At 36.1% G+C, this 27,243-nt stretch overlaps 1 protein-coding gene across 1 annotated transcript in view; it reads right to left on the bottom strand.

Annotated features, from left to right (window-relative positions):
• LOC101823246 (vomeronasal type-2 receptor 116-like) overlaps positions 1-27,243 on the bottom strand; it is a 46,987-nt gene that overhangs the window by 2,739 nt on the left and 17,005 nt on the right. Inside the window, exons 2-6 of the mRNA XM_040733821.1 lie at positions 26,206-26,391; positions 10,834-11,125; positions 9,670-10,476; positions 8,772-8,984; positions 1,330-1,453 (exon numbers count right to left, since the gene is read on the bottom strand). Of these exons, the coding sequence (XP_040589755.1) occupies positions 1,330-1,453; positions 8,772-8,984; positions 9,670-10,476; positions 10,834-11,125; positions 26,206-26,391 (1,622 nt within the window). The remainder of the gene's footprint in view (positions 1-1,329; positions 1,454-8,771; positions 8,985-9,669; positions 10,477-10,833; positions 11,126-26,205; positions 26,392-27,243) is intronic.

The raw sequence follows: 27,243 nt of genomic DNA, 5'->3' as shown, positions 1-27,243 counted from the left end.
TATACATATATATGTATGCATGCTTGTGTATGTATGCATATATATCACTAAATGAGGGTTTCCTTTGGCTGACATTTTTAGGGTAGTGTTATTATATCTCAACATGGGAAATTCATGGGGGAATTCCAGAAAGAACATAAGAGTCAGAGGTCATGAAATGCTATAAGGGAAGAATCAGACAGAGGATTGCATTTCATGCATATGACCTATGAAAGCTTAAAAAAGATCAAATATCATCATGTATGGAATATTGACATACATTATAACCCTTGGCTGAGAAGATATTTAATTCATGGATGTTATGAGAGGAAGACTCATTTATCTGCAAGAATGTGGCCTTTCATACTCTAGCAGAGCCTCCATAGTAAAGAGTATTTGGGTATTGTTAACTGGATTCAGTAATGATTTAATTTGTATCTTTTAAAATATTACAAGTGAGAGCTAGATAAAATTTTAGAGCCGGGCGGTGGTGGCACACGCCTTTAATCCCAGCACTCAGGAGGCAGAGGCAGGCGGATCTCTGAGTTCGAGGCTAGGCTGGACCGTCAGCTTCCAAAATAATACAGAGAAATCCTGTCTCATAAAACCAAAAAAATTTTTAGAAAATTTGTCAAGGTATGAATATGATTAAAATACATATTATAAAACACACAAAAGATACAAATGTAAAGAAAATGTCAAAATTGATACAGCTCTGGTTCTAACTTTATTATTAGGTATGTAAATACAGACTTTTAAAGATTTGTCATCCCAAATTAAGATGCTGTAGTATGTTGATGACCTATTCCTTGAAGCAGAGATTCTGTATTCCACTGAAGCTTTTAGGCCATGCTATAGCTCTATATAACAGATTGGTGAAATTATGTTGAGGATATTGTTTATCTTACAAGGAGCAGTAAAATAGGGACATATATAAACATATTCATTAAATAGGGAAATTTCAAATTCATGTGTCACAGTCAAACACCTGTGTACTGTAGAAATTAAACAGAAATTTCTAATCTTCTGCTCTGTATGAAAAAAGACAGATGGGAAGAATCATTTTGAGTATAACCTATCCTACAATTAGGTGAGTCCTAACCATTATTGATATACAGTTAGAAAATCATTAAAGTTTAAAGGGGTTTCTTGCAGTTGACCATGAATACAAATCAATTATAAATTTCTGTGACTTGTGTGATCAATTTCAGAAATGCTAATTAACATTTCATATCCTAAATAAGAGAAGGTATATAATTGTCTCACTTCTGTGCATACATTTTTCAGTTGATAATATAATGTGAGATCCTGTAGAGATGTGCAACCTTTCTCTCTAAGATTTCTGCTTACCTGTCTCATTAGAAATCTCATTGTCTGGACAAGGAATGCAGCCATAGCAGCAAACAGCCTTGCCCTCCAGGGAAACTTTCCTGAATCCAGGCCCACAACTCTCACTGCACACAGACTGAGGAATCTGAGAATAATGAAAGCACTGTTAACCAATAATCAGAGTTTATTGAAAATTCCAATAATACTGGTTTTGAATATTAAATAATTAATTTTAAAGATTTATTTTTACAATACAGAAAATGATTTTAAAGGGCTGTGTTCTATACAAGATTGATTAGGGACTATCACAATGTTAGGAATTTGGAGCACAATTAGTTAGGGAAAGTTTGAAGCAGGTAGGTCTATGAAAACATGACTTAGAAGAGCAACTGGTTCTTTAAGATAGTTCCTATATCTTTACTTACTGAGTAATATGTCAAGAAACTTTTAAGTCCATCATCATTGTGAAACATAGTTGTCATCTTGACAAGACTTATAATAATCATGGAAGTAAATTGTTGGGTATTTCAGTGAGTAATATTAAAGAGAATGTTAAAAGTTTTACTCTATAAATGGGGGTCACTATTCCATGGGTTCAGAAGGAATGGGAATGGAAAGATATGCTATCTGTGGTACTTACTGCTTTCTGCTGAGAGTATGATGTCATTAGGAAACTCATGATCTTTAGTCAATCAATTTTCAAAGATAAGGGCTGCATCTGTACACTTTCAGTAAAAAGAAACGATTTCTTAGGGTATTCTATGTATGTATTTATGTGCAGCAGGACTGGAGATAAACACAAAGGCCTGTACTCTCTATTAGTTTCTCTATAAAGAGGTGGAAAGGGGAAATGATAATTGATTGTGCACTGAAAATTTTAAGAATGTAATTAAAATCAACAATTCCAATGTAGAGAGGAATGGGAGGTGAGTGATCTACTTCCCACTTGGAACACACATCCACCAGGACACTTGGTCCCAGGGAAAAACACTGGGCTCTGCCCTGAACCATCTCCGCTACACAACCAGGTCAACAGGAAAGACTCTTTCTGGCAGGCTATACTAATGCGTCCAAATTAGACCTTGTATCCTACAAGTCCCATGCTGCCCCCAAACCCACCCATCCCCAGTGAGTCCTGTGGCTCCCTGGGACTCACATAGATAGTGCACAGAGGACTGAATGAAAATAATGGGAAAGGAGACTGAGAGAGAGGACAGAGAGTAGTCTATAGGACGCAGACATCTACTGTAGAGATTGGGCTGAGAAAGAGGACAAAGAGGGCTGGATCAAGAAGCAATGAAACTGCCTGCACCAAAGAAAATACGAGACATCAATACAAGAATATGTTCAACAGCTGAGTAACATGGCAACAACAGAACCTAGTGGTACTACATCAGGACAACTAGAGCATCCCAACACAGAAGAATCAGAAGAAAGTGACCATAAATAAAACATGCTAAAGATGACAGATGTGCTATGGACGAAATGAAGAATTCTGTTACCGAAATGGAGGAAAAGACACACAAAATATTGGAAAAAATGTATAATTCCCTTAAAGAAATAAAAACAACCAAGAAAAAAACATGGGGAGTATGATTACCTTACTAAAATGGAGGCAATAAAGAAAACACAAATGGAGGGAATTCTGGAAATGGAAAATCTGGGTTAATGAATGAGAACTGCTGATACCACCTACATAAACTCAATGCAAGAAAGGGAAGAGAGAATCTCAGGTATTGAAGACACAATGGAATGAATAGATTCATTAGTCAAAGAAAACATTAAAGTCAAAAAGTCATAACACAAAATGTTTGGGAAATCTGGAACACACAAAAAAGACAAGACTAAGAATAATGGGGTCAGAAGGAGAGGAATACCAGCTCAAAGGCAGAGAAAATATGTTCAACAAAATCACAGAAGAAAACTTTCCCAATGTAAAGTAGCAAATGTCTATGGAGATAAAAGAAATATATAGAACACAAAATATAATGGATCAAAAAAATCTTCCTGCCACATAATAATCAAAACACAGTATATACAGCATAAATAAAAATATTAAGTGCTACAAAGGAAAATGGTCTGGAAACATATGAGGGCAAACCCATCAGAAAAACACCCAACTTTTCAATGGAGACTCTCAAAGCCAGAAGGTTCTGGAGAAACATTATGCTAAATCTAAGAGATCATAGATGCTAGTCCAGATTAATATATCCAGCAAAACCTTCACTTACCATAGTTGGAGAAAACAAGACATTTCATGAAAAAATATTAAACAGTACATATCCAGAAACCTAGCCCTACAGAAAGCTCCAGAATGAAAAGTCCAAACCAACAAGGTTAGACATAACAAGGAAAACACAGGCATTAAATAATCCCCCAGAAGCAATTCCCAAACACACACCACCAACACCACAAAATACCAAAAATCACTGCTCATTGATACCCCTTAATGTCAATGGACTTAACTCACCTATAAAAGACACAGGGTAATGGAATGGAGAGGAAAAGAAGATCTGTCCCTCCGTTGAACACAAGAAACCCACTTCAATTTTGAAGACGGACATTTCCCCATAATGAAGGAATAGGACTTTCCAATAAAATAGACCTAAGAAGCAAGCTACTGTAGCTATCTTAATATCTGACAAATGGACTTCAAACTAAAGGTAATCAAAAGGATCATGATGATCAGTTCATATTTGTCACAGGAAAAATGCAGCAAGAAGAAATCTCAATTCTGAAGATATAGGCATCAAATACATTGGCACCAACATTGATAAAAGAAACTACATTAAAGCATAAATCACACATCAAACCTCACACACTAAAAGAAGGAGACTTTAACACTCTGCTCTCATCTGGCAGGAAATTAAAGAAAAAATAAGGGATCTAACAGATGTTATAACTCAACCAGACTTAACAGATTTTTTTAGACATTCCACAAAATCACAAAAGAATACAACACGTGGAACCCTCTCTAAAACTGATCATATACTCAGTTTCAAAGCAAATCTCCACAGATAGAGAAAATTGGAATAATGCCCTGTGTCTTATCACCAGAGCTTAAAATTAGAATTAACCAAAACACAAATTCTAGAAATCCTAAAAACTCATGGGAACTGAATAACGCCCAACTTAATTACACCAGGGTAAAGGAAGTTATAAGAAATAAACACTTCCCAGAATTCAATGAAAATTAAATTAATGTACAACCTTTTCAAACTTTTGGGACACTATAAGATCAGAGCTAAGAACAATTTTCATATCACTAAACACCCAAATAAAAAAGTTAGAGAATACCCACACTATTGAATTAACAAAACATGTGATGGCTCTACAACAAAAAGAAGGAGGAGTTGATTCAAGGAAGTAATCAAAGTGAGGGCTAAAATTAATGAAATATAAATAAAGAGAATGATATAAAGAATCAATAAAAATTTATGTTATTGAGATAAACAAGATAGACAAACCCTTATCCAAACTAACCAAAAGGCAGATAGAGAATATCCAAAACTGACAAATCAGAAATAAAAAGGGGGACATAGCAACAGACACTGGGGAAATCCAAAGAATTATCAGATCATGCTTTGTAAACCTGTAGTTCAAAAAATTGGAAAATATAAAACAAATCGACAATTTTCTGGATTGGTACCACATACCAAAGTAAAATCCAGACCAGGTAAACAAATTATACAGACATATCACCCCTATGGAAATAGAAGCAGTCATCAAAATTCTCCCAAACAAAGAAACAAACAAACAAAGAAACAAACAAACAAAAACTCCTCAGGCTGGATGGTTCCAGCACAGAATTGCACCAGAACTTCAAAGAATAGCTAATATCTATACTCCTTAAACTGTTACACAACAGAAACAGAAGGAACATGGAAAATACGTTTTTAATGCAAATTACCATGCTACCCATACCACACAACGATGCAACAAAGATAGAGAACTAGAGACCAATTTCCCTCATGAATATTCATGCAAAAATGCTCAATCAGGTACTAGGAAAAAAAATTCTAGAACATGTCAGAAAAATTATCCACCATGAGCAAATAGGCTTCATCTCATACATGTAGGGTTGGTTCAACATGTGGAAATCTGTCAACATAATCCACCATATGAAACACCTGAAGAAAAAAAAACCTTCATGATAAAAAGAAGTTCTGGAGAGATCAAGGATACAAGGAACATGTCGAAACATAATAAAGGCACAATATAGCAAACCAACAGCCAAAATTAAGTTAAAGAGAGATAACTCAGAGCTATCAAGGGCATACAAATTGGAAAGGAGCAAGTCAAACAATCACTATTTGTAGACGATTTGATAGTGTACAGAAGTGACCCTAAAAATTCTACCTGGGACCTCCTGTAGCTGTTAAACACCTTCAGTAATGTGGCAGAATACAACATTAACTCAAAAAATCAGTAGACTTCATTATACAAATGATAAAGAAGCTGAGAAGGAAACCAGAGAAATATCACCCTTTACCATAGCATAAATATAAAATATCTTGGGGTTACACTGGCCAAATAAGTGTAAGACCTGTACAACAATAACAATGTCCCCAAAGAAAGGAATTAAGAGGATATCAGAAAATGGAAAGATCTCCCATGCTCTTGGTTAGATAGGATCAACATAATAAAACTGTCAATCCTACCCAAAGCAATCTACAATTCCTTATAGTTTTGAAAGAGCAATACTCAAGTTCATATGGAAAACCAAAAGCTCAGAATAGCTTTAAAATTACTATACAATAAAGGAACTTACAGAGGCATTGCCAACCTAGACTTCAAACAGTACTATAGAGTTCTACTAATAAAAACAACTTGCTATTGTCATAAAAACAGACATGTGCCTCAATAGAATCAATGTAAGTCCCTGATATAAATTCACACACCTATGAACACTTGAATTTTGACAAAGAATCCAAAATGTTATAATAGAAAAAGGAAAATATTTTTAATAATTGTGCTGTCAGAACTGGATGTTAGCAAACAGAAGATAGCAAATAGATCCATATCATTTGCCATACAAATACTAAAATTCAAGTGGATCAATGACCACAACCTATACTCAGCTACATTGAACCTGGTAGAAGTAAAATTGGATGAAGCCTGGAATGCATTGTCACACCAGATCACTTCTTAAATATAAAAATCAGTAGCATTCCCACTGAAAGCAACAATAAATAAATGGGACATCCCAAAATTGAAAAGCTTTCATAAGGCAATGGACACTCTCAATAAGACAAAATATCAACCTATAGAATGGGAAAAAATCTTCACCAACGCTACATCTGGCAGAGGGCTGATCTCCAAAATTTATAAAAAACTTATGAAAGTAGACATCAAAATGTAAAATAACCCAATTGAAATTTGGGGTACAGAGCTAACAGAGAATTCTTACCAGAAGAATCTCAAATGGCCAGAAGACACTTAAGGAAGTGCCTAACATCTTCCATCATCAGGGAAATGCAAAACAAAATGACAATGAGATCCCATCTTATACCTGTAAGAATGACTAAGATCAAAAATACTGAGGACAGTTCATGTTGGAGAGGATGTGGAATAAGAAAAAACTCTTCCACTTCTGGGGGGATTGCAAACTTGTACAGCCATTCAGTTTCTAAGAAAATGATACTCGGTCTACCTCAAGAGCCAGCTATACTACTCTTCTTCATTTACTCAAAGGATACTCAATTTTAGCAATAGAACATATGATCATCAGTGTTCATAGCAGCCTTATTTGTAATATCTAGAACCTGTAAACAACACAGATGCCCGCAGCTGAAGAATAGATGGGAGATGAGAACACAAGGGACTGACATGGACTTGGTGGGGAGGAAGCCAGTGGAAGAGCAACGAAAAATATATATTAATAGAAAGAGCCACTATGGGTTTAGGGAGAAACCTAGTTCTAGGATAACTTCCAGTAGTATAAAATGAGTTGTCCAAGTAAGTCTACTAGCATTAGTAGAGAAGATGACTGAACTGGCCTATCCCTGTAATCAGTATGATGAATACCTCAACTGTTATCATAGATTCCCCACAGAGTAATTGATGGAACCAGACAGAGAGATCCTCATCCAGGAATCAGGTCAAGCTTTGGGAATCCATTCAAAGAAAAGGAAGAGGTAACATTAACAAGGGAGGTCAAGATTATAATGGAGAAATCTACAGAGACAGCTGAATAAAGCTCATGGAAACTCATGGAAACAGTATCTACAACTGTGGAGACTCCAGGGCACCAAACCAGGCCCTCTATAAGTAGCAGAAGTTGTGAAGGTTGGAATTTTAGAGTGGCCCCTGGCAGTAAGACCATAATATAAACCTTGTATATGAGCTAGCTTGTTGCAGCCTATTTCCTAGGGTGAGATGTCCTGCTTTCTTGGAGTAGGACCATGATATAATTGCAGTAAATGAGCTAGCTTGTTGGAGCCCATTCCTATATTTGCAATGCCATGCTAAACCTTAATCCTTGTGAAGGCACTGGCCCTGCCCTAACCTGCTGTGTCAGACTATATTGACTCCTCATTTGAGTCCTTCCCAGTGAGGAAGAGTGGACTGGGTGTGAGCTTGTGGGCAAGTGAGGGAGGTTGGTAGGAAGTGAAGAGTGTTGGAGGTTGGATGGGAGGGACAAGTGCTGTTGTAATTTAAAATAATGATGTAATTAAAATATGGAAAAACAAAAGCATTATGAATTACTCAAGGTTCAGATACAGGGAAGGAATACGAATAGACACATTCTGTATTGGTTTGAATGAAAGATGCAATTATAGGCACAGATATGTGACGACAGATAACCCCAATGATGGTATTATAGACAGAGTTCTTAAAACTTTAAGAGTTGCATACTTATTCTCAGAATTACTTCAATACTGGGGAACTGTGAACATTTATGAGACTAACCACAAATCCAGTTTTCTCTCTCTATTATGTGGACTGGCACATATTGTTTCAGAATCCTGACCATACTTCCATGGATATAACAACCGTGCATGTCTCCTGATCATAAAGTACTCTCATACCTCAAGTACTATAAATCAAAATAAACCCATTTTCAAAAGTAACTTTTTGTGATGCTGTTTGATCACAGCAAGAGAATATAAGTACTATATATTTTTGTAATGTGAATCATAAATTAAGAGACTACCTCCAGCAGAATATCCTAGGAGACATTATGGAGATTGCACACCTACTTCTCAGGTATGCATAATTAGTGTCGGGTTGATAAAAAGTAACCCATGCATGATTGAATATTAACAGACATTTAAACCTATAAATTTTATCTTTAAGAATCAGGGAACAGTAAAAACCTGTATACTGGTAGTCATTTGTCAATCTTTTCGACTAGGAGTTTTATAGTAATTGGGTTTGTGTTAGAAACAGTGATTTGTTTTATTGTGAATATATTTGTGTTATCATGACAACTTTAGTGCTTGAAAATAATCATAACTCACCTCAGAATACATTTTTGGCCATTGTATCAACTGTGTAGTTAAAGATAACTGTTGATCCTGGGGAGCATTGGGTAAAAAGGTTCCCACTTTCACTTTTAGTCCAAGACCCTTTGGAAAATTCCAAAAGCTGAGAATGTCATATTTATCTAACTCCTGTTTCCAATGTAAAGCCATGTTGTCACTGGCATAACTATTTCTCAAGAAAGCATGAAGCTGAAAGGGATGTAAGAACATATTTTAAAGTAGGTGTGAGAGGTTGATCAGAAATGGATTATAGAAAGACCCTCATTGTTTAAAATCTCTGATGTAGTACACCCCACTAATGTAGGCATGACTGAGGCTGAGAAATGATTTCCTGTGTTAAAGAGATGCCATTCTATATTGGAAAGAACAGCCAACATCAAGAAATTCTTCAAAAGACTCAGGAAAGAATCAATGAGTAAAGATTGAAGTAAATCTCAATTTCTTTTTTTAAAAGCTTCACACATTTACTTATGTGCATAGTGTACCCCAAAGTTCCATGAATAAACTGTGTTTACTGATGACTAAATGTTAGTTAAAAGAAATTATTTATGTAAAAATATTTTGAGCTAATGATCTCTCATTGTTTCAGTAAGTGAGAGAATGCTTAGTTTTCTAATGGAATCTCTTACCAAGAGAAGGTTATGAGGCTATTTGTGACAGAATATGTAAACACACTAACATAGTTTCCTTCTTGCCACTAGCACTTTAGCAACATGCACACAAAGGGTTGCACTACCTTATAGGAAAAGTAAACAAAATTCTCCTTTGATATTTTTAATATAATGATCAAATATGTAATACCTAATTTGGTGCTTTACATATACTTTCAAAATGTCACCTTGCTGATGCTCTAATACAAGGGAAGGGGTATTACCTGCCAGGGAAAGAACACCATTTCTTTCCCACTTCCAAATGGTTGCATTTGTACTTGCTGAAGGCTCATCTCATGGACACTGTGGGCAACAGTATATACAGCCTTGTATACATTATAACTCTCTTCACTCATTGCCATGTCAAAAACATGTCTAGGCAGGAATTCCAAGGAAGCATTTTGCTGGCATGTCTCCAAAAGTTGACAATCAAGCTCTGAAAATGGGCATTTGAAGAACAAAAACCATAACTTAGGAAGGTAATTGTCTTCAGGGTATTTGAAAGGATTAACTGTTTTGATAAAATTTGGAAATTCAACCATCTTCTCTTGTTGAAGAGAAAAAATGATACTCCCATGGAATGAATCTAGGAAGAAATAATCAGGGTGGTTGGTAACATCCCATTGCGCATTCATGATCCAGACCTTCCATGTCAAAATCTGTTTACCTAGATTTAGCATTAAACCTTGTAGTGAATCACTGTCTCCATAAATGATGATGATATTGGCCAATGATTCCTGTATCTTCCCCAAATTTGCCCAGAATTTGTAGGAAAATGAAGTCCATGTGCTTGAGATCATTTCGACAAAAGCTAAACAGACTCTGTTTTTCTCCATATTTTTTCCTAAATCTGACAGAAACTCAGTCCCTCTGTGGTCATCTGGAAGAAGCAGACCAACCCAGGTCCAGCCAAAATGAACCATCAAAGATACCATGGCAAGTGACAGAGATTTGCCTTTGGGGGCCAATTGATAGAGAGAATTAAACTGGCTTCGGTCACTCAAGATAGAATCAAAAGGACCAATGGTAAGCTGAAGTGAAAGCAATTGAGAAAAATAGTCAAATAATGTCATCAAACACAATCATCCTTTTAAAGTCACATATGGAAATGCTCATCATGATGACTGGTTCATTCTGACTTTAAAGGTATATCTATGTGTCAGAATTTCCCTTGAATTACTGAACTCTTCTTCATTTTAATCCATCTTCTGTGTCTCCTCCATCCTTCCCTTTCTTTCTTTTCCAAGTGACTGAAATATTCATTCATCTCCAATTGTCTAGCCACTTGTCACAGATAGCTAAGTAATCCAACTGTCTGTTTTTTACCTTAGCATACCTCTGAATATCCGGCAAGGAGATCTGGCTATAACTCAAATATGATGCCTTACCTGTGGGAATTTGTAGAGTTGAAGCAGTGTCCCAAAATGGGCAGATTTTGCCCATGATGGTCCTGTTAGAGCAGCAGCTGACTTTCTTTCCTTTACACAGTTATAGTTTGAGTGTGGGTAACTCTGACCTGTGAGCCAAATGAGGGCATTCACAAGAACATTCTTATCACCGTGTTGAACATTATAAAAATCAAATCCCAGAGAAATGTTTGGTAAAAGATGGGGATTCCTGTTGATCTCCTCAATGGCAAATACCAGGGCCAGAATAAACTCATAGTTTTTAAAATTATACCTGAATAAATAAAATACACACACTAGAAGAGGTGATAGATGATACAGTGCTGCAGCTCAACCCAATGATTTTGTAGTTCAAATATTTGTGTGTATATATATATATAGTCCACATTTAAAATTTAACACCAAATGCCTTGAACTCAACCGATTATATTAACGTGTTAGAATGAAATAAAATCCTTTATATAGTATCCTCATTATTGACAGCCCCACAGCAGCTCACTTTAGTTTCAATTATATTTAGTACATTACTAAAATTATTGACCATGTATTTGAAAAATGGCCCTTATGAAGTATCATGTTTCCTGGTGCATTGCTGTTGAATTTAGTTTCTACAGTTAGAGAATATTAATATTCATAGATTTAATCATTAGCCTTTACCAGGTAATATTTTATTCAATGAATTTCACTAAGTTAATTTGCTATTCTACGACAAAATTTTCTTTGTCAGAGTTTATGTTACTTCTATATCATGAATATGTGTGTGTGTGTGTGCGTGTGTGTGTCACTGTGTTTGAAAATGTTTGAATTTTAAATGTTATGAGTACAACACGGAGGACAATCTCAACAGGCAGTTCTGGCTTTAGTTTTCCTTCAAACAAAGTATTATTTCCATAACATATGCCTGGATATCTCTATTAATTCCAGGGCTTCTTGTGTATCAGAGTTCTCTCCTCTACACGAAATCTAAATTAGAGATGTGCACTCCAAAATTTTCTAGGGGTCTGAACTCAGGTAATCTCAGTTGCACCTGAAGCATTTTTGTTTTCTGAGACATTCCTCAATTTAGTGTCAATGTCTGAGATTTAGAAAAGCAGGTTTCATTCAAATACCTTGAAAATAAGAACAAACAAAACAAAACAAAACCTGAAGTTAGGCAAGTAAACCATTTTGGGATTTTATTTTAGGGGAGTCCAAACAACCTCCATCTAAGGTATAGGCTGCTGCCCATGCCATTCATCCCTTCCAGAAAAAGAGGTATCATACTATTGCTGAAGATGCCACATGCTTCATAAAGTATGTGAAAGGATCAATCTGGAATTACCTGGAAGCCTCCCTATTTAGGACAGGCTCCCAAAAATAGAGGAGTCATACAAGCTCAAAACAGAGAGAAAACAACCAGTAGTTCTAGTTACTTGTAACTGTTAAAAAGATAGGTACTAGCCACGAACAGGATATTTGTCTGAATACATACATACATACATACATACATACATGCATGCACACACACACAAACACACACACACAACACACACACACACACACATATATATATATATATATATATATATATATATATATATATCTCAAAACCCACACACTTAAAGATCAGGCAACTGGCAGAAGACTCAAAAGTTTCTTACAAGAGAACGAGGACAACTATTGCAAGATATTCTCTTCAAATTAAGAAAGATGACATGAGTTGGTAAGTAAGTGAAATTGGAGGATTTGTTTGGAGTGGTCAGGGATAATTATGACTGAGACATATCAATTAAAAATTTCCAATCATCAATAAAATATTTTATTGACAATATTGCATTTTGAAAATTGTTCTTTCTTCTAGAACTTGATGGAAATATGGCATTAGTAAAGAAGTCATCAAGTTGCTATTGGACTAGAAGCTACATCCTTACTAACTTTCAGAGTTCTGCTGATGTAACAGAATCCTGATCTTAGTATACCTTCAGACCTTAGTGCAAATGACTCCATGATGGAAGTGTCATTCAGCCTGTCAATCTCAGCAGGTAGACAGCAACACCTGCCTAAATTGACACAAATACTGAATCCACCAAGTCCATGGTTCTGAGAGTTTCTCTTGATGAACTAACTTGCTTTTGGCTTCCATAATTCCACTTCTGGCTAACTCCTCCTGTTAACTGAAAATATGTCAACCCAGAAAGATGATTTTTGTGCTGAAAAACGCAACCTGAGATGTCTCAGTGCTCGACTAAGATTCCAAGTACACAGTATAGTCACAAGCAAGCTAATAGAAACTTTCCATTGTTTAAACTCATGTCAAAAGCAGTGTTTTCTGGTGAATACCTTCACTACTTCCATTCACATCTCACAGCAAGTCCTCAAGACACATGGGTTCTCCAAGTTCTTCAGTGAAAGCAAGAATGCAGTGATTTAGGAGCTCAAATGGGGTGTGAAACCAAAGTTCAATGTCCTCCAGATGTCCTTTGATTAGTTTGTGCCTAGGAATTGGATGAATCTGACACCTCCACTCCCAAATGAAACAAAGTGGAATGTTCCCTGGTTTGGTACCTTTGCAGGTAAGTTTGATTAAGGTGACTTCTACTTGAATATATAGGGGAAAGGTAAGAAATGGCTACTGGTCCAGTGTTCAGAAACTATGTGAGAGGACACTAGATTCCTATGTCTGTTCAGGCATATTAATGTGTGGTGTCCACCTCAGGTTGTTTTTACTGCTTCTTTTTGTGTTTTTATATGCTTTCCTGCTGGTCTTGCTTTCCTATATTCTCCTGTGTCATTCTTTCATGTGACACCCTCCTCTAACTTGGCTTAAGATCTGTGCCTCCTCTTGTTGGGGATCAAAATCCTTTTGACTCTTCAAGGTGTCCCAGAGAAAAAGCTAACAATCACATCCTCCCGTCACACTAAGGAGTGTATCTTGTTTTGTTGCTTGACTCCTCCTCAGTCAGGCCTGATCCTTATGTGTAGGTGGTGAATAGCCAGCCCTCCAGCCAGGGTCTACTGCATCTAAACAGAATGCACTCAGGGCATTTGGAATAGTTCCCTTGGGTGTGTATTCACTCCAATTTTAGCCTGCTGTAAGCCACCCTAGAGAAGGGAAAAGTATCCTTGGGATGACCCTAAAGGAAAAGAAATGTATACTCATTGTTCTTTCATGATGTGTGTCTTCTTTCTTCTTACTAGTCAATGCTTCATATAATTTGAAAATGCCACATCCACAATACTCTCTTAAAATAAAATAATAAATGGGTAGAAAAATCTCCTGTGGTGCTATACAGGGGGATTTTTTGCCATACAACACAACTTGGACAGAACAGAATCTCCCTTCTGTCCAACACTGACTAAGCAGCTTCATATAATTTTTGCTGGGTACTTTTTAAAAGATTAAAAACAGATCTTAAAAAGATTTCTTTTGTCAATCAAACTGGCACCAGATATTAGAAAAATGCTATAAGGTTTTTTAAATTTTAGGTATAATTTGGCCCTAATTGCTGGAAGTACCTCAAAGTATTTTTTGCACAAATTGAAAGGTATGATCACCTTCTCTGATGACAAGATACAGACTTAGAGATACCCAGAAAATTTTGGTGTCTTACTCACTGTCAGATGAAAACAACCCAATTGGACTGGTATAATACCCCAAGTTCCTATAATTGTTCAACTAAATAGTTCAATTACTGCTGTTCAGATTATACTATACCCAATAACTTTGGAAGTAAAAGGAAAGTTGAAGTCCATATTTTCTGAGAAGAAGAGACAGGCATACAGATGCCATGGCAGTCAGCCTGGATTACACGTCTCCTGCCTGTAAAGAAACTTGGGACATCTGATTCTCATGAGCCTGATTCTTCCAGAGAAACAGGTGTATACACCTTGTCTCTGAATGATGGACTTCTCAGCCTCACATTGACATAAATGAGTCTACCCATCTTTGCTTTTAAATGCACAGCTACAGGAAGTGGGGTTTGCAGTGTGAAACTGACCTGTAAAAGAACACACCTGGATTTAAAAATTTTACAATCCTGTATGAGGAGATACTAAACTCCTCCCTTCCATCATTATTTACCTGGAAAAATAGTTTATAAAAGGCATATTGAGTGAATGTTACAAGAGGTACAGTCCTTGGTCTACAGAATGTCAGATAAAAAGGGGTCAAACTTGTAGAAGGCTACCAATCTTGACTGCCAGCTGAATGTAGGTCAAAGGAGACTGTCTCACTAGGATTGTTGTATGTTTCAGATTCCAACTGCAAAGACAAAGGATAACATTCTAGAACTCCCAGGTGCAGCTGCTTTACCAGTCCCTGGATACCAGAGTTTGTGCAACTGGAAAGCCTCCATACAGAAGCACAAAATAGAATTAAGACCCTAATTTGGACTAACACTAAACAAAAGGCACTCAAGTCTTTAACAATAGCTCTGAATTTGTCTCCAGCCTTGGAACTTCGAGATGCCTCTAGACCTTTTCATATGTCGGCCCAGGACACAAAAGACATAGCCAGTTTTAACCCAAATGATGGGTTCCAGTTGCTGTGTCAGAGGAGCAGCAGGTGGCAATTTAATTTTAAGGTGTTACCTCACCCAGAGGCAAATCACTTTTGGATCGATGTTGGATAGACAAGGCCTCAGACTGTGGTCTCCACAAAGTCTTTTGATACTTCTGGGTCTTTACAAGTTGTCACTGCAATCTTTCTTCAGTATCTACCATAGTGTGAATGGGTATGGAGAGAGTCCCCAATGACTGTACTTTAGTGTGTTTATCTCATGTAAATTACCTGTTCCAGTGGGCATTTTTATCTGTAGATTTGCATGAAGATACTTTCTTCCTGAGCTTTACTGTATAATTGATAACAGTAATGTTAGTTAAATTAGAAGTTGATTATTGAAAACAGTTAGTACCTATGAGTTTCATCTAAAGAAGTGTATAGATCACAGTTCAGGTTAGTGATTAAGGAAAACATTTGAGTTCCCGGATCAAGGCTGGCTCAAACACTTTTAACATAGATGCTGAAAGGTGCATTAATAGTTTTTGGTGTGCAGCTTTGTTGAAACAGAGCCTTTGTATGACCTCATGTTAGAGTAAGATATTTTGATAATAGCTTTGAGGTTAGGCATCAAAAAATCAAGCCAGATTAATTATTACTAGATTACATACTTTTGTGAGGTTTGGTTGATGATCAAAATGGTGATTAATTCCCTGTACCCATTTCTACCCTCAATCTCCTGATATATATATATATATATATACATATATATATATATATATGTGTGTGTAATGAGTTGGCATGAACCCTAAAGATTTAAAGTAGAGCTGACTGACTGGCTTTCACGTAAAATAGTTTAGGCTTGTGATTGTTTTATGATTCCTTATAAGACTACATTTCAAGATAAGTAATAAAGTTTAGTCCTTTATAATTGCAAAATTCAGCATACCAGTAAAAGAAATGTTTGAGAAAAATACATTGCTTTTTTACACTTAGTCTTTTACAACTTGTTTGGAAATGAATGTGCACAGGTTCATCGGACACCATTTTTTCAAATATAATATATAAAATATTTCATCATGTAAGATATATGGAAACATGCTGCTTTTTTACTTGTACTCATTGTAATCATTTACTGGAATAGTAGAATGTAACCACAATTCAATTTTTGTTTTACTAGAAAGGTTTCTTGTAGAGGAAAAATAAAGAAAATGAGGAAGATTAAAGGTGGAGTTACAAGGAATAATCAGGAATGAAAGAATTAGGAGGCAAACATTAAAAGAGTTAGAAGGAAAGCATCAAGAGAGAAAGAAGGGACATTTGTGGATAGAGATAAGAAAAGCAATAAGGAACTGAAACAGAAGAATGAGAAAGAAACAGAAGAAAAATATTAAGAGAGCGTGTGTGAGCATCTTTCCCTGTACACCTGCAGATAAAAGAGTCATAGTTTGCTGATTTTGTGGATTCTTTTTAAGCCTTGTGCTTCTGAAGGCTGGCACCCATATTGGGGCCATGGAAATCCCCCAAGAATTGAACCCTGCAATAGATCAGCAATTAGTCCTGTCATCCAGATGGACTTTGGGAACCCATTCCACATGGACGGATGCTGTCTCCACTTGGACACAAGGGGGAGGGCCTCGGCCCTGCCTGCCCAAAACATATGACAGATTTTTTATATCCCCATAAGGGCTTTACCTCCTTGGAGAGTGGATTAGGGAACTGGGACAGGGGTTGAGGGAGGGTTGAAGGGTGGTGGGAGAGGAAGGGACAGAGAGGGAACTGGGACTGACATGTGAAGCAAACTTGTTTCTAACTTAAATTAAACTAAAAAAGAGGAAAAAAGAAGTGCACCCTGTAGCCACAGAAGCCTGTGAAAGATCTGTGGAAGCTCCAACTAGATTTAGAAACAAAAACAAACAAATTAACTAAGTTAAGATGTTACATGTATAGCATCAAACACATGTAAGGACTTCCTCTCAGGAACAGAAGAACATTGACTTTTTAATAACTGTGTGCCCCAGTACAATACACCACTCTTGGAATCTCCCCTTTGAATCCAGTTCCAGAAACCAATCCTACTATCCTCTTACCTCATAATGATTTGCAGGTGCTCATCCAAGACAGCCAATAGATGACATATTAAATCCGGTACATTGGAGCTGCACTAGCTACTTTAATTACTAGAATTTGTGCCCAAACCAGAGAGAAGAACTGATTGATCTGACACAGCATCTCATATGGGAAAACCTAAGTTCATCATCATCTACATTCACCATCAATTGTTGTGCTTTTGTAATTGGGCATGTCAACCATATGGTCTACAGAGAAAGAGGGCTTCTCACTGTTGGGGAAAGAATATTAAAAATTCTTGGCCCTCCTAAGTGCAATTTTGCTTCCCCTAGAAATTTCTGTCCTCCATGGCCAGGTTGCTGAAGTCACTATATGACAAATAACCCTGAGACTACTGTGGACTATTGATGTTACAATTACACATACCACAACCCACTACCTGTGACTGCACGATAAAGAAAATAACCAAACTGCAGTTAATACCCATATTTTCATCCAGGACATCAGAGGAAAAATCATTCTCCCAGAAATAATTGGTGGGACTCTGGAAACTAACCTGTCAATTTGGGGACCACAAAACCATCTGCATTTCTCAGACCAGTGTGTTATAGCTATACTGGACACACTAAAATGGCATATCTCAGACAGATGCCATGTTTGTGCTCATGAAAATCCAAAACAGAAAATCCTTACTTAGAAAATTGTCAAAATGAGATATCAATATCCTTGCAAACTTTGAAAATAACTGACTTCACTCATGTTCTGGCCTGCCAGAGGAGTATAAAAATATTTGCTACTTTCTAGAAGGTGCTGTTTTGGGTGAGTAGAAGTATCCCCCAACTAAACTGAACCTACTCAAATAGGACCTCAAAATCTCCTGCAGGTGCCCTTATTTGGCCTCCCTCTAGCAATAGGGTGCAAAGATGGCATGGCTTTCATAGCCAAAACCCTCTCAATTAATCGCTAAGGTTTTAGACATAGAGTAAAATTTCCACTGAGCAATAGTCCCCAGAGTTCTGGGCTGGCAGAATGAATGAACAGGACATAAATGAAACTCTAGCAAACTCTTATCAGAGTCCAGAGAGAGAGACAGGTCTCCTTCCTTTAATTTTCCTGAGCTTGCTACATGTCATAGATTTCCTTCAGTGCTTCCCGGGCTCACAGATGACAAATTGACAGAACTCTTGAACCATTCTTTTCTCAAGGCCACTCAGTTCTCTGTATAGGCTATTCACTAAACTGAGGGACCCAGACAACGTCTGTGTAGTTAGGTAAGTGAGTAGTCAAAGGAACACTGGAACTAACCTTGAAAGGACACAACAAAGTGATTTGCTACACTCCTACAGTCAGGAAGATAGACACTCTTCCACCATAGACCCAACACATCCAGATAAAGAAAGTGAGAGCCACAGGTGCTGCTGCCAAATGGACTGACTCTGCACTATGGACCCATTAAAATTAAGGGTTTCTTGGGTCACAGGCTCTTCTATTCCCTGTTGATGAACCTCTTACTGAGTCTTGTAAATTTCATTATGAGTGTTTTCATTTTGGGGCATTGGTCAAACCCCACCACTTTTAGTTCTGGCCTGAAAACTGAGCAAGATATTAGCTAGTATGACCAGCAGCCAATATGCTGTCTTGACCTTTACTTACTGATGCCTTCTTTAAGTGATTGCTTCTAGTGGAGAAGGGAAAGATGTGGAAGTTTATATTTTAAGATAGGAATGCAGAATTTACAATTCTGTGCACACCTGTGGTTTGGCCACTAGTTGCCAGAAACAATGAAGTTTCCCATGTAAAACTGGGGATTCCTAAAAAGATTTTATGAAAAAACTTCTGGTTTGGGGAAAATACGAATCTGTCCTGCAGGAGGGGACCCTAAAATAAGTTAGTGATTCCCAGGCAAAAATCAGCCAGCATTGCTATTCCTGAGTAGACACCTGGTTTACATACTACATAGGGATATTCAGTAAACAGACTGTCATCCCATTGACTGACAATAATTACAGTGACTGACCAGCGTTATCTAATATTAGGGTACTTATAATAGGAAAAATCTTGTCTAATATTCAAAACTTTTAACCTAGGTACTTTACCTATTTTGATGTCTGGTATTAAGTCTAATGGTTTAATTCATATTTTTAAAACAATATTACTGGGTTTTTGAGATTAATCGGTTGGCATGTACTAATGGTTTTGACTAACTGTGGCTCTTCTAATGATTTCCAAACTAAGTAGATAGGTTGATAAGGATGTAGACTCATTAAAAATTCTGTTTCTGAATAAAAAAATCAGTAAAGATTCCATTGTAGAAATAGTCCTACAAAATTTGTCTTAGAGATCTCATGACATAAAGGAAAGTATGTGTGGATTGGGGAGAAACTTTTTGTGTCTATGCTAATTGACCAAATGTAGTTAGTCAAAATCTTGGCCTGTTTGGGGAAAATGATTGGAACCAATCTTTGTTCTCTTGGTCCCTCTGACTCTACTATCAGCACTGGCTGAGCATCTAATTCTCATTCTAATTGGATTATGAGTTAGATCTATATAATAAACTAAATTAGGTTTAGTCTATGATTTAACTCATTAACTAAGACCAGTTGAGACTATTACAGACCCCAGAAGTTAATAGGACTGCAGAATGTTATGCAACTTACTGCATGATGGAAGTGCCATTCAGCATGCAGAGTTGAGCACATAGACAGCACCACTTGACAAAAATGAATGCAAGACATACACCATCAAAGCTCATAATTCTCAGAAAGACTCTCAATGTACTAAACTTGTTTTTGGCCTCTGCCCTGTGACTTGGCCACTATTTACCAGAAACAGCAAAGATCCAGGGTAAAACCTGGGATTTCTAAAAAGATTATATGAAAAAGATTCTGGTTTTTGGGAATAGGAATCTGTCCTACGAGAAGGGACCTTAGTGTAACAAAAAATAAGTAAAAGACGCAGAGACTGATATTGGGCTTTAATCTTTGACCTGAATATCAGAAAGTAAAGCAGCTGGCCACTAGCTCTCAGCTGAAAATCGGGCTAAAGGGACTGATCCATGGAAGAACTCTTTACCATGTCTCAAACTGCTGCCTCTCCTCAGTGTGGTTGGAGAAAGAATGCTCCTATCTTCAGCAACTGGAAACGAATGCCTCTCTGACCTTGCTTCTGTGATTCATACTTCCTTAATGTTTAAATTAAATGTGTGAGCTATAATTCCTTTTTAGACTGATTCACTATTGTGTGGATCTGGTGGCCTCAGACTTGAAGATATATGTTTATCTCTTAATCTAGGGTCCTAGGATTAAAGGTTTGCACCACCACCTCCTAACTTCTGTCTTTTGGGATTAAAACTGTGTGCCTGAATTCTATGGCTTGCAGCTGATTGTAGTTTCTAGCTCCTTAGGCAAGCTTTAAAAATAATCATAAATAATATGTTTTACCCCCCCCCCTGGTGTAGTTAATCATTCCCAGGCAAAATCAGCCAGTTCTGCTTTGGCTTTCCTGTTCTTGTTAACTGAAGTATATTAACACAGAACATTTTTTTTCTGTGTGCTTAAAACTTCATCCTGAGAAATTCTTCATGCTATACTGAGATCCTGAAAATCCAATATAGTTGCTGGCTGATTAATAAAGACTTTGTATTGGCTTAAAACCATGTGTGCACAGTCTTTTCTGGTGAATATCCTAGAATGCTAAGTACTATGCATGAAAATGTAGTTGATCTCATCCAGCTATGAACCTTGCAATATGGAAATACAGCTGACCTAACAAGACATACCTTCTGGTACAATAGTAACAGAAATGCCATATTCAAGTAATTTTCTGTTCGGACCTAGGGCCCATTTGACTAGAAGTCGCTCATCCATGAAACTGTTATTGGGAACTAGAAAGTGTAACTAATGAGGTCATAGGGTAAAGGAGAGAATATAATGGTATTAGTCTGCTGAATAGATATAGAATTAATATGATAGTTCATAATTTATTTCTCAAAAAAGAGATCAGAGAATTGATCTGCCCTAGTCATAGACACATCTGGTAGATGTAAATTAACAGAGATCTTCAAATGGTCAGTTTAGGAAGAATAAGACATTGTGTAATGCTCAGCTCCAGAGATGGCATACACGTTATAATCTGTCACTAAAAATCTCCGTGATCTTCCAGATGTTTTACATAATTCCAAGAAAAATATTTGTAGAAAAAACAGAACAGTTGTGCATAAGAATGCAAGGGGTTTCTCACATCAGGCCTGCACAAGCTCATGCTAGAACAAAAGAAACAAGGATGGAGAACAGAGTTAGGCATGAAATCTCACCACCTCCTGCAGAGTGTTTGATTTTATAGGTTTTCTGAGAGTCAGTTATTATCAATATTTTTTACTCCTGGTAGTTTTACTAGACTGCAGAGCATGCTCCTGACCTACTACTTATTCAACAACATAAACAGGACTTTTTGGGGAGAAAGAATAAATTTCAAACTTCATTGAATAGGAAGGTGAATGTGGAGGAGTGCACATGCAAGAAGTTAGGTAGCGGTGAATATAGCAAAAAATATACTGTATTTAAGTCCTCAATTAACTAATAAAATATTTCAAAAAATACAAGAAAGCAGCGAGACACATAAACAAAAGGAGTGCATATATTGGGAGGGAATTGGGCACAAAATTTCTAGTTCTTTATTTGGAAGCGAAGAAAAATACTGGAAGTCAATTTTTCTGTTCTAGCAGAATGTAGATATAAATGTAAATGTATATACAGATGTATACATACATATATGATGCACACATTTGACAATTTCATACATCTATACAGTCTTGTGAGTACATTGTAGCTTAAAATCCCTATTATGCTGTCCATAAAAAGCAGCTAAGGTGATCAATCGTCAAAATCCCAAGCAATGGAAAGGGGATGGAAACTTTATTCACCAATTTGATCACCATATTTTGAATCTATGGTTTCTCAATATATATCATATAAAAATTTATGCCCAGTACCTATATGATAATGAAAAATTTTGAAGTTGTACACAACATGATTAGTGTTTAAAAGAAAAAAAGGAAAGACACCAAGGCATGCTTGAGTTAAACCATACCAGTTGCATACCATCCCAGGACACTAAGGGAGATAATTCAGAAAACAATGATTAAGCTGCTTGAGTTAAACAAGCAGGGAGGCTACACATAGATGGAGAAGAAGACACTAGGTAGAGTGGATGGCTTTGGAGAAAGAGATAGGGAGTACAAGGTATCACAGAATAATAGTCAGGGTGTGGCCAGCATCCAAAGCAAATTTAAAAGAACAAAATCAAATTGGTATTTCCTGAATCAGCACTCAATTGTGATCAAATCCAAGAAAACTCATGACACACTCAAATATATAAATGTGGTGGTCTGAATATTTCATGCTCTTTATATACAAGGAAGTTTAATCCTATCGCCCATATAATAGATAAATTTGATTTTGATTAATTTACTTCATGTATAATTACTTTTAAGTGTTTTCAACAATGTGAAAATTGTAAGAAATTGGTAATATAATGAGAAATCAAAATATAAGATTGAGTCTTCAAAGATATATTTTTGTATATAATGATGTCCAGCATTGTCAGTGGATGATAATTGTATAAGATGAAATGACATATTCTTTTAAGTTATAGAAATCTCAGAATGTGCTGTTGTAGTTACTTTTCTTTTATCACATAACTTCCATTGAAAATCAAAGAAGATGACATTATTTACTTCTTCCAGTACACTAGATACAAGAGTGATAATGGATAATTTAATATGTTGTTAGTCACATCAGATAAAACCTTTCTACATAGGTGTGAATTATTGCTTAAGGTTAATACAGTGGTGGATATATGCATCTCTATCTGCAAGTGACACATTCAGATAACTTTTAAAAGAATTTCCTCAGTCCTAACAATGACAGAGAGCAATGTTCACTTCTGTCAGATGCTGAAAAACATTCTTACACGTAGGGTTGTGTGCATCTGATTAACTGCCTATGTTTGTGTTTCTGGCTGTGTTGCAATTTACCATGGCAGATTACACATTCTGTGTGAAACACCCAATGATAAAAGGAGCTAGGAAACAAAATGTCAGTGCCAAAGAAAAGTAAAAATTGAGGATGAACGAAGTCCAGTGGCTACAACAGAACAAACACCAAAGAAGGTATTTTCAAATAAATTGATACATTCCAGATAGACCTTCATTAAAGGTTGTGGATAACATTTAAGAGACACTCTTCCCATATGAATACAAAAACACACAAAGCTTAAATTCATGGAAAGAGAAGCATCAATTATAAGAGCACTGACAGTAATGGAAGAAAGAGCACAGAATCCAGTTATAGTTAGTGGTAGAGCCATTTTCACTGCTGAAACACAGAAGGAGGTGACAGTGTGAAAAACTCATAATAACATTCCCTGTGAATTATTCTCCAGAAAATTGGTAGTGGCATGTTTTTATTGCTCTCTTATAATGCCTGAAAATACAATGTACATATATTTACATGTATATTGTGTTGTGATTAACTATTTGGCATTCTCAAAGTGATAATAAAACCTATCATTACTATTATTAAAAAGACTTGTTGATATATCTTGGTCAGTCTAAAAATCGGGTACTTGTTCAACATTTTTGGCATTTTATAACTAAAGTTTTCTCCTGAAAGTTTCATAACATATCTGGCTAAACATGTTCTGAACAAGGAAGATCATAATAGACATGCCAAAGTGGTTGTAGAAGAGACCATAAGAGCTCTCTATTACATGGAGAACTGTAGGCAACTAAGAAGTGCTGAAAGTCAGAGAAATAGTCTCCTAAAGGAAAAGCAAAGCAATCAAATATCCAATAGCAAGTGATAATCATAAAAAATATCCCTAGGTATAGCTTTATATAGAATGACCAGGATGTATTTAGGAAGATGTATGTATATATACAAAATATGTTCATGAAATAACAGTTCTTAAAGACTCCATGAATTGAAAAAGAAGAAAGCAGAGCTAGTTGTGAAGTTCTGGAGAGAAGGGAGGAAAGAGGAAATGCTCCAATTATATTATAATTTCAAAAGGAAAGTAGTGAACAATTTAACACATGAATTCCTTTGGAAAATATTTTAGAATAAGCTGCAAGAAACTATTTCTGGGTTTTGATGGGTGACACTCTATCAAAAGGCATATATATCTTCCTTAGAAGAGAAAATCTCTTAAAGTCCAAATTGTGAAAGATAATATTTATATGACAAATGGACTTATATCAAGTTACTGAAAGAAGAGGTGTTCACAGAGTTGGGATGATATACTTTGACAAAGAAAGTCAACTGCATTTTCCAAGTAAGTGAGAGGGACAATTTCTGCCTCTCATAAATTTCTAGAGTCAATTCTAACTTGAATTTGGAAGGATATTAGTGACGATAAATAACAGGATTTATTCATATGGAGCATAAATATGACCCAGCCTTTACTGAATTCAACTAATGAAAAGCTGAGTTTGGTCCCAGCACACACATGGTCGGTGGAGAGGATATAATCTCACATATTGTTTCTCAGCTTCACATGTGAATTGACACATGAATATGCATGCACACAAAATTTGTGGTTAAAAGATACTTGAAAAAGTCTGTACCATGTACAGTCAATCCAATAGATTAAATCACACTACCCTAAAATTAACTTACATTAATCTGGAAATCTTTATCTATTTCTCATGCTCATATATCATATCACACAATCTAAACAGCTATGATATCCTGAAAGTACACTGCAAAAATTTGGGCCACATAAAAACTTATGTATGAATTTTGTTACCATGATAATTAAGATGATTATTTCTTGTCATGTAAAAATGGGGAGAAAATTGAAAAGAGACAAAGAGGCAGAGGGTTAAGGAGAGGACACATTCCCTCTTTGAAAACAAATATGCACTCTTAAACTGTAATAAAAGACATAACTAGAAGACCTATAAAATGATTTTAGCTTCTAGATAATATTATTGTGTACCAACTTGTATGAAAAAATGGAAAATGTGTTATAAAATGATAAATTTTGAAGTAGGAAAGAACACAGGGAAAGACACATGATAATCTTTTATAGTAACAAAAATATTTCCCTACCACAAACTTAGTTTGATTTTATTTCTAACTTAATAAGAAAGAGCCCCATGTGGCCACAATCACATAACTGTGTCTTTTGAATACTCACATGAAAATAAGATAAAAACCCTATTAGAAATTCAGGGAACAAATGGGAACATTTGTTTTAGAGTAAAAGATTAGCAAATAACAAATTTAATTTAAAAGTGTTAAAGACAGGCATAAAGAGAGATGTTTTGACAACTAAAAGTATTCTCAACTTCTGAATAAAACACACTTACTCTTAAATGAGTGCTATTTAACACATACAAACTTGCAACTCTATCATCACATCAGACAACTTTCAGTGTCATCAACTCTTTTCTAGACTTCTAGAATGCCCTGAAGATCCAGGTCTTTGATTAAACAATCCTTCCTCTAAAAACCTAACATGAGAAACATGTGATTCCTGTGGCTGTAAGGCATGGCAAAGTAAGACTACAAGTTTTCAGTTATCATATTTGGAAACAACAATCTCTAAACAAACAAGCAAATGTACTGTATAGTCTTTGAGAAAAGAAAATAAATGAACAGTAACATACAATTAAATAAGGGATTTTGGATAGAAAGAGAGTCTATCATGATAAAAATAAGAAGTAAGAAAATTTTAATAACAATCCCACCTGGGTCACATGTAATATGAAATCCAAAATAGGATAAATGAGTAATTACACTTACTGTATGTGGGTGTCATTGAAGTAGTGTGGCAGATACGAATGTGGATGTTTGTTCCTTGTTACGTAAGTATGAACTGGAAAAAATACACCAATGTCCACATCTCCGTTACGGTGAAAATCTTCTTTGATTCTGAAATAACATTCAGAGGAGTCATAGGCACATACATGACAAGGCTTAACCAAGATCCTGATAATAGCAACCAAAAGAAAACACTGTACAAATGCACATGTCTGCCCGGACATAAGTTTGTTGGGTGCAGATCTCACAGTGTTCAGCATGTCTATACTTTAGCTCATGTGTCTGTGATTATATGTGCTTTTAGTTTTGTTGATAAGTGAAGCTGTCTCAGTAATCACTTTGAGTACTTTCTTGTATTTCCTCCACTGCCATCTAGGGCTCTGGAATTCTTTCTTCCTTCAGGCTCTGCATCTGATGTCCTGTATTCAGGTGAAAAACAAACTGGAAAACATATTTGGAGAGTTTCTTCTGTACCCATAGGCATCATGACTTCAGCAAAAACAACAGGCAGAAGAGCTCAGGGATGAAGTCCTCTTTCGCTAATTTGGCCATATGTGTGAGGCAAGAAAATTTTCACATGAAAACAGCTGATGTTGGTGTAAACAAGCTCCATCAGATGATGAAATTCTAAGTGTAATGGAAAAGAGAAATGACCAAAATCCAATGCTTGATGAAGCATACCAAAATGATTGGAATATCATGATTCCCCAAACCAAAGAAATTCAGGGTGTTCTACCTTGTTTAGTGTCTGTGTATCAGAGCTTTATTCCTTTTATGATATATCGATATATGTAGATCAATATATCCACACATAATATGATCAATTTTTTCTCATTTTGAGAAAATTAATGGTACTGCTAAATTATTCAGTTCCAGATGGGTTGTCTAATTGAGAAATTAACTTTTCATTTTAATCTGAAGTCCTAGTCTATCCTCTGAAGCAAAGCATGTTCATCACACAAACATGCAGTACCAGCAAAAAGTACATAGCCAAAACAAACATGTGCAATAAAGGGAATT

The sequence above is a fragment of the Mesocricetus auratus genome, unplaced genomic scaffold (assembly GCF_017639785.1).
Source record: "Mesocricetus auratus isolate SY011 unplaced genomic scaffold, BCM_Maur_2.0 Super-Scaffold_100037, whole genome shotgun sequence".
NCBI classification, from domain to species: domain Eukaryota; kingdom Metazoa; phylum Chordata; class Mammalia; order Rodentia; family Cricetidae; genus Mesocricetus; species Mesocricetus auratus.
This window is presented reverse-complemented; position numbering and strand designations above follow the sequence as displayed.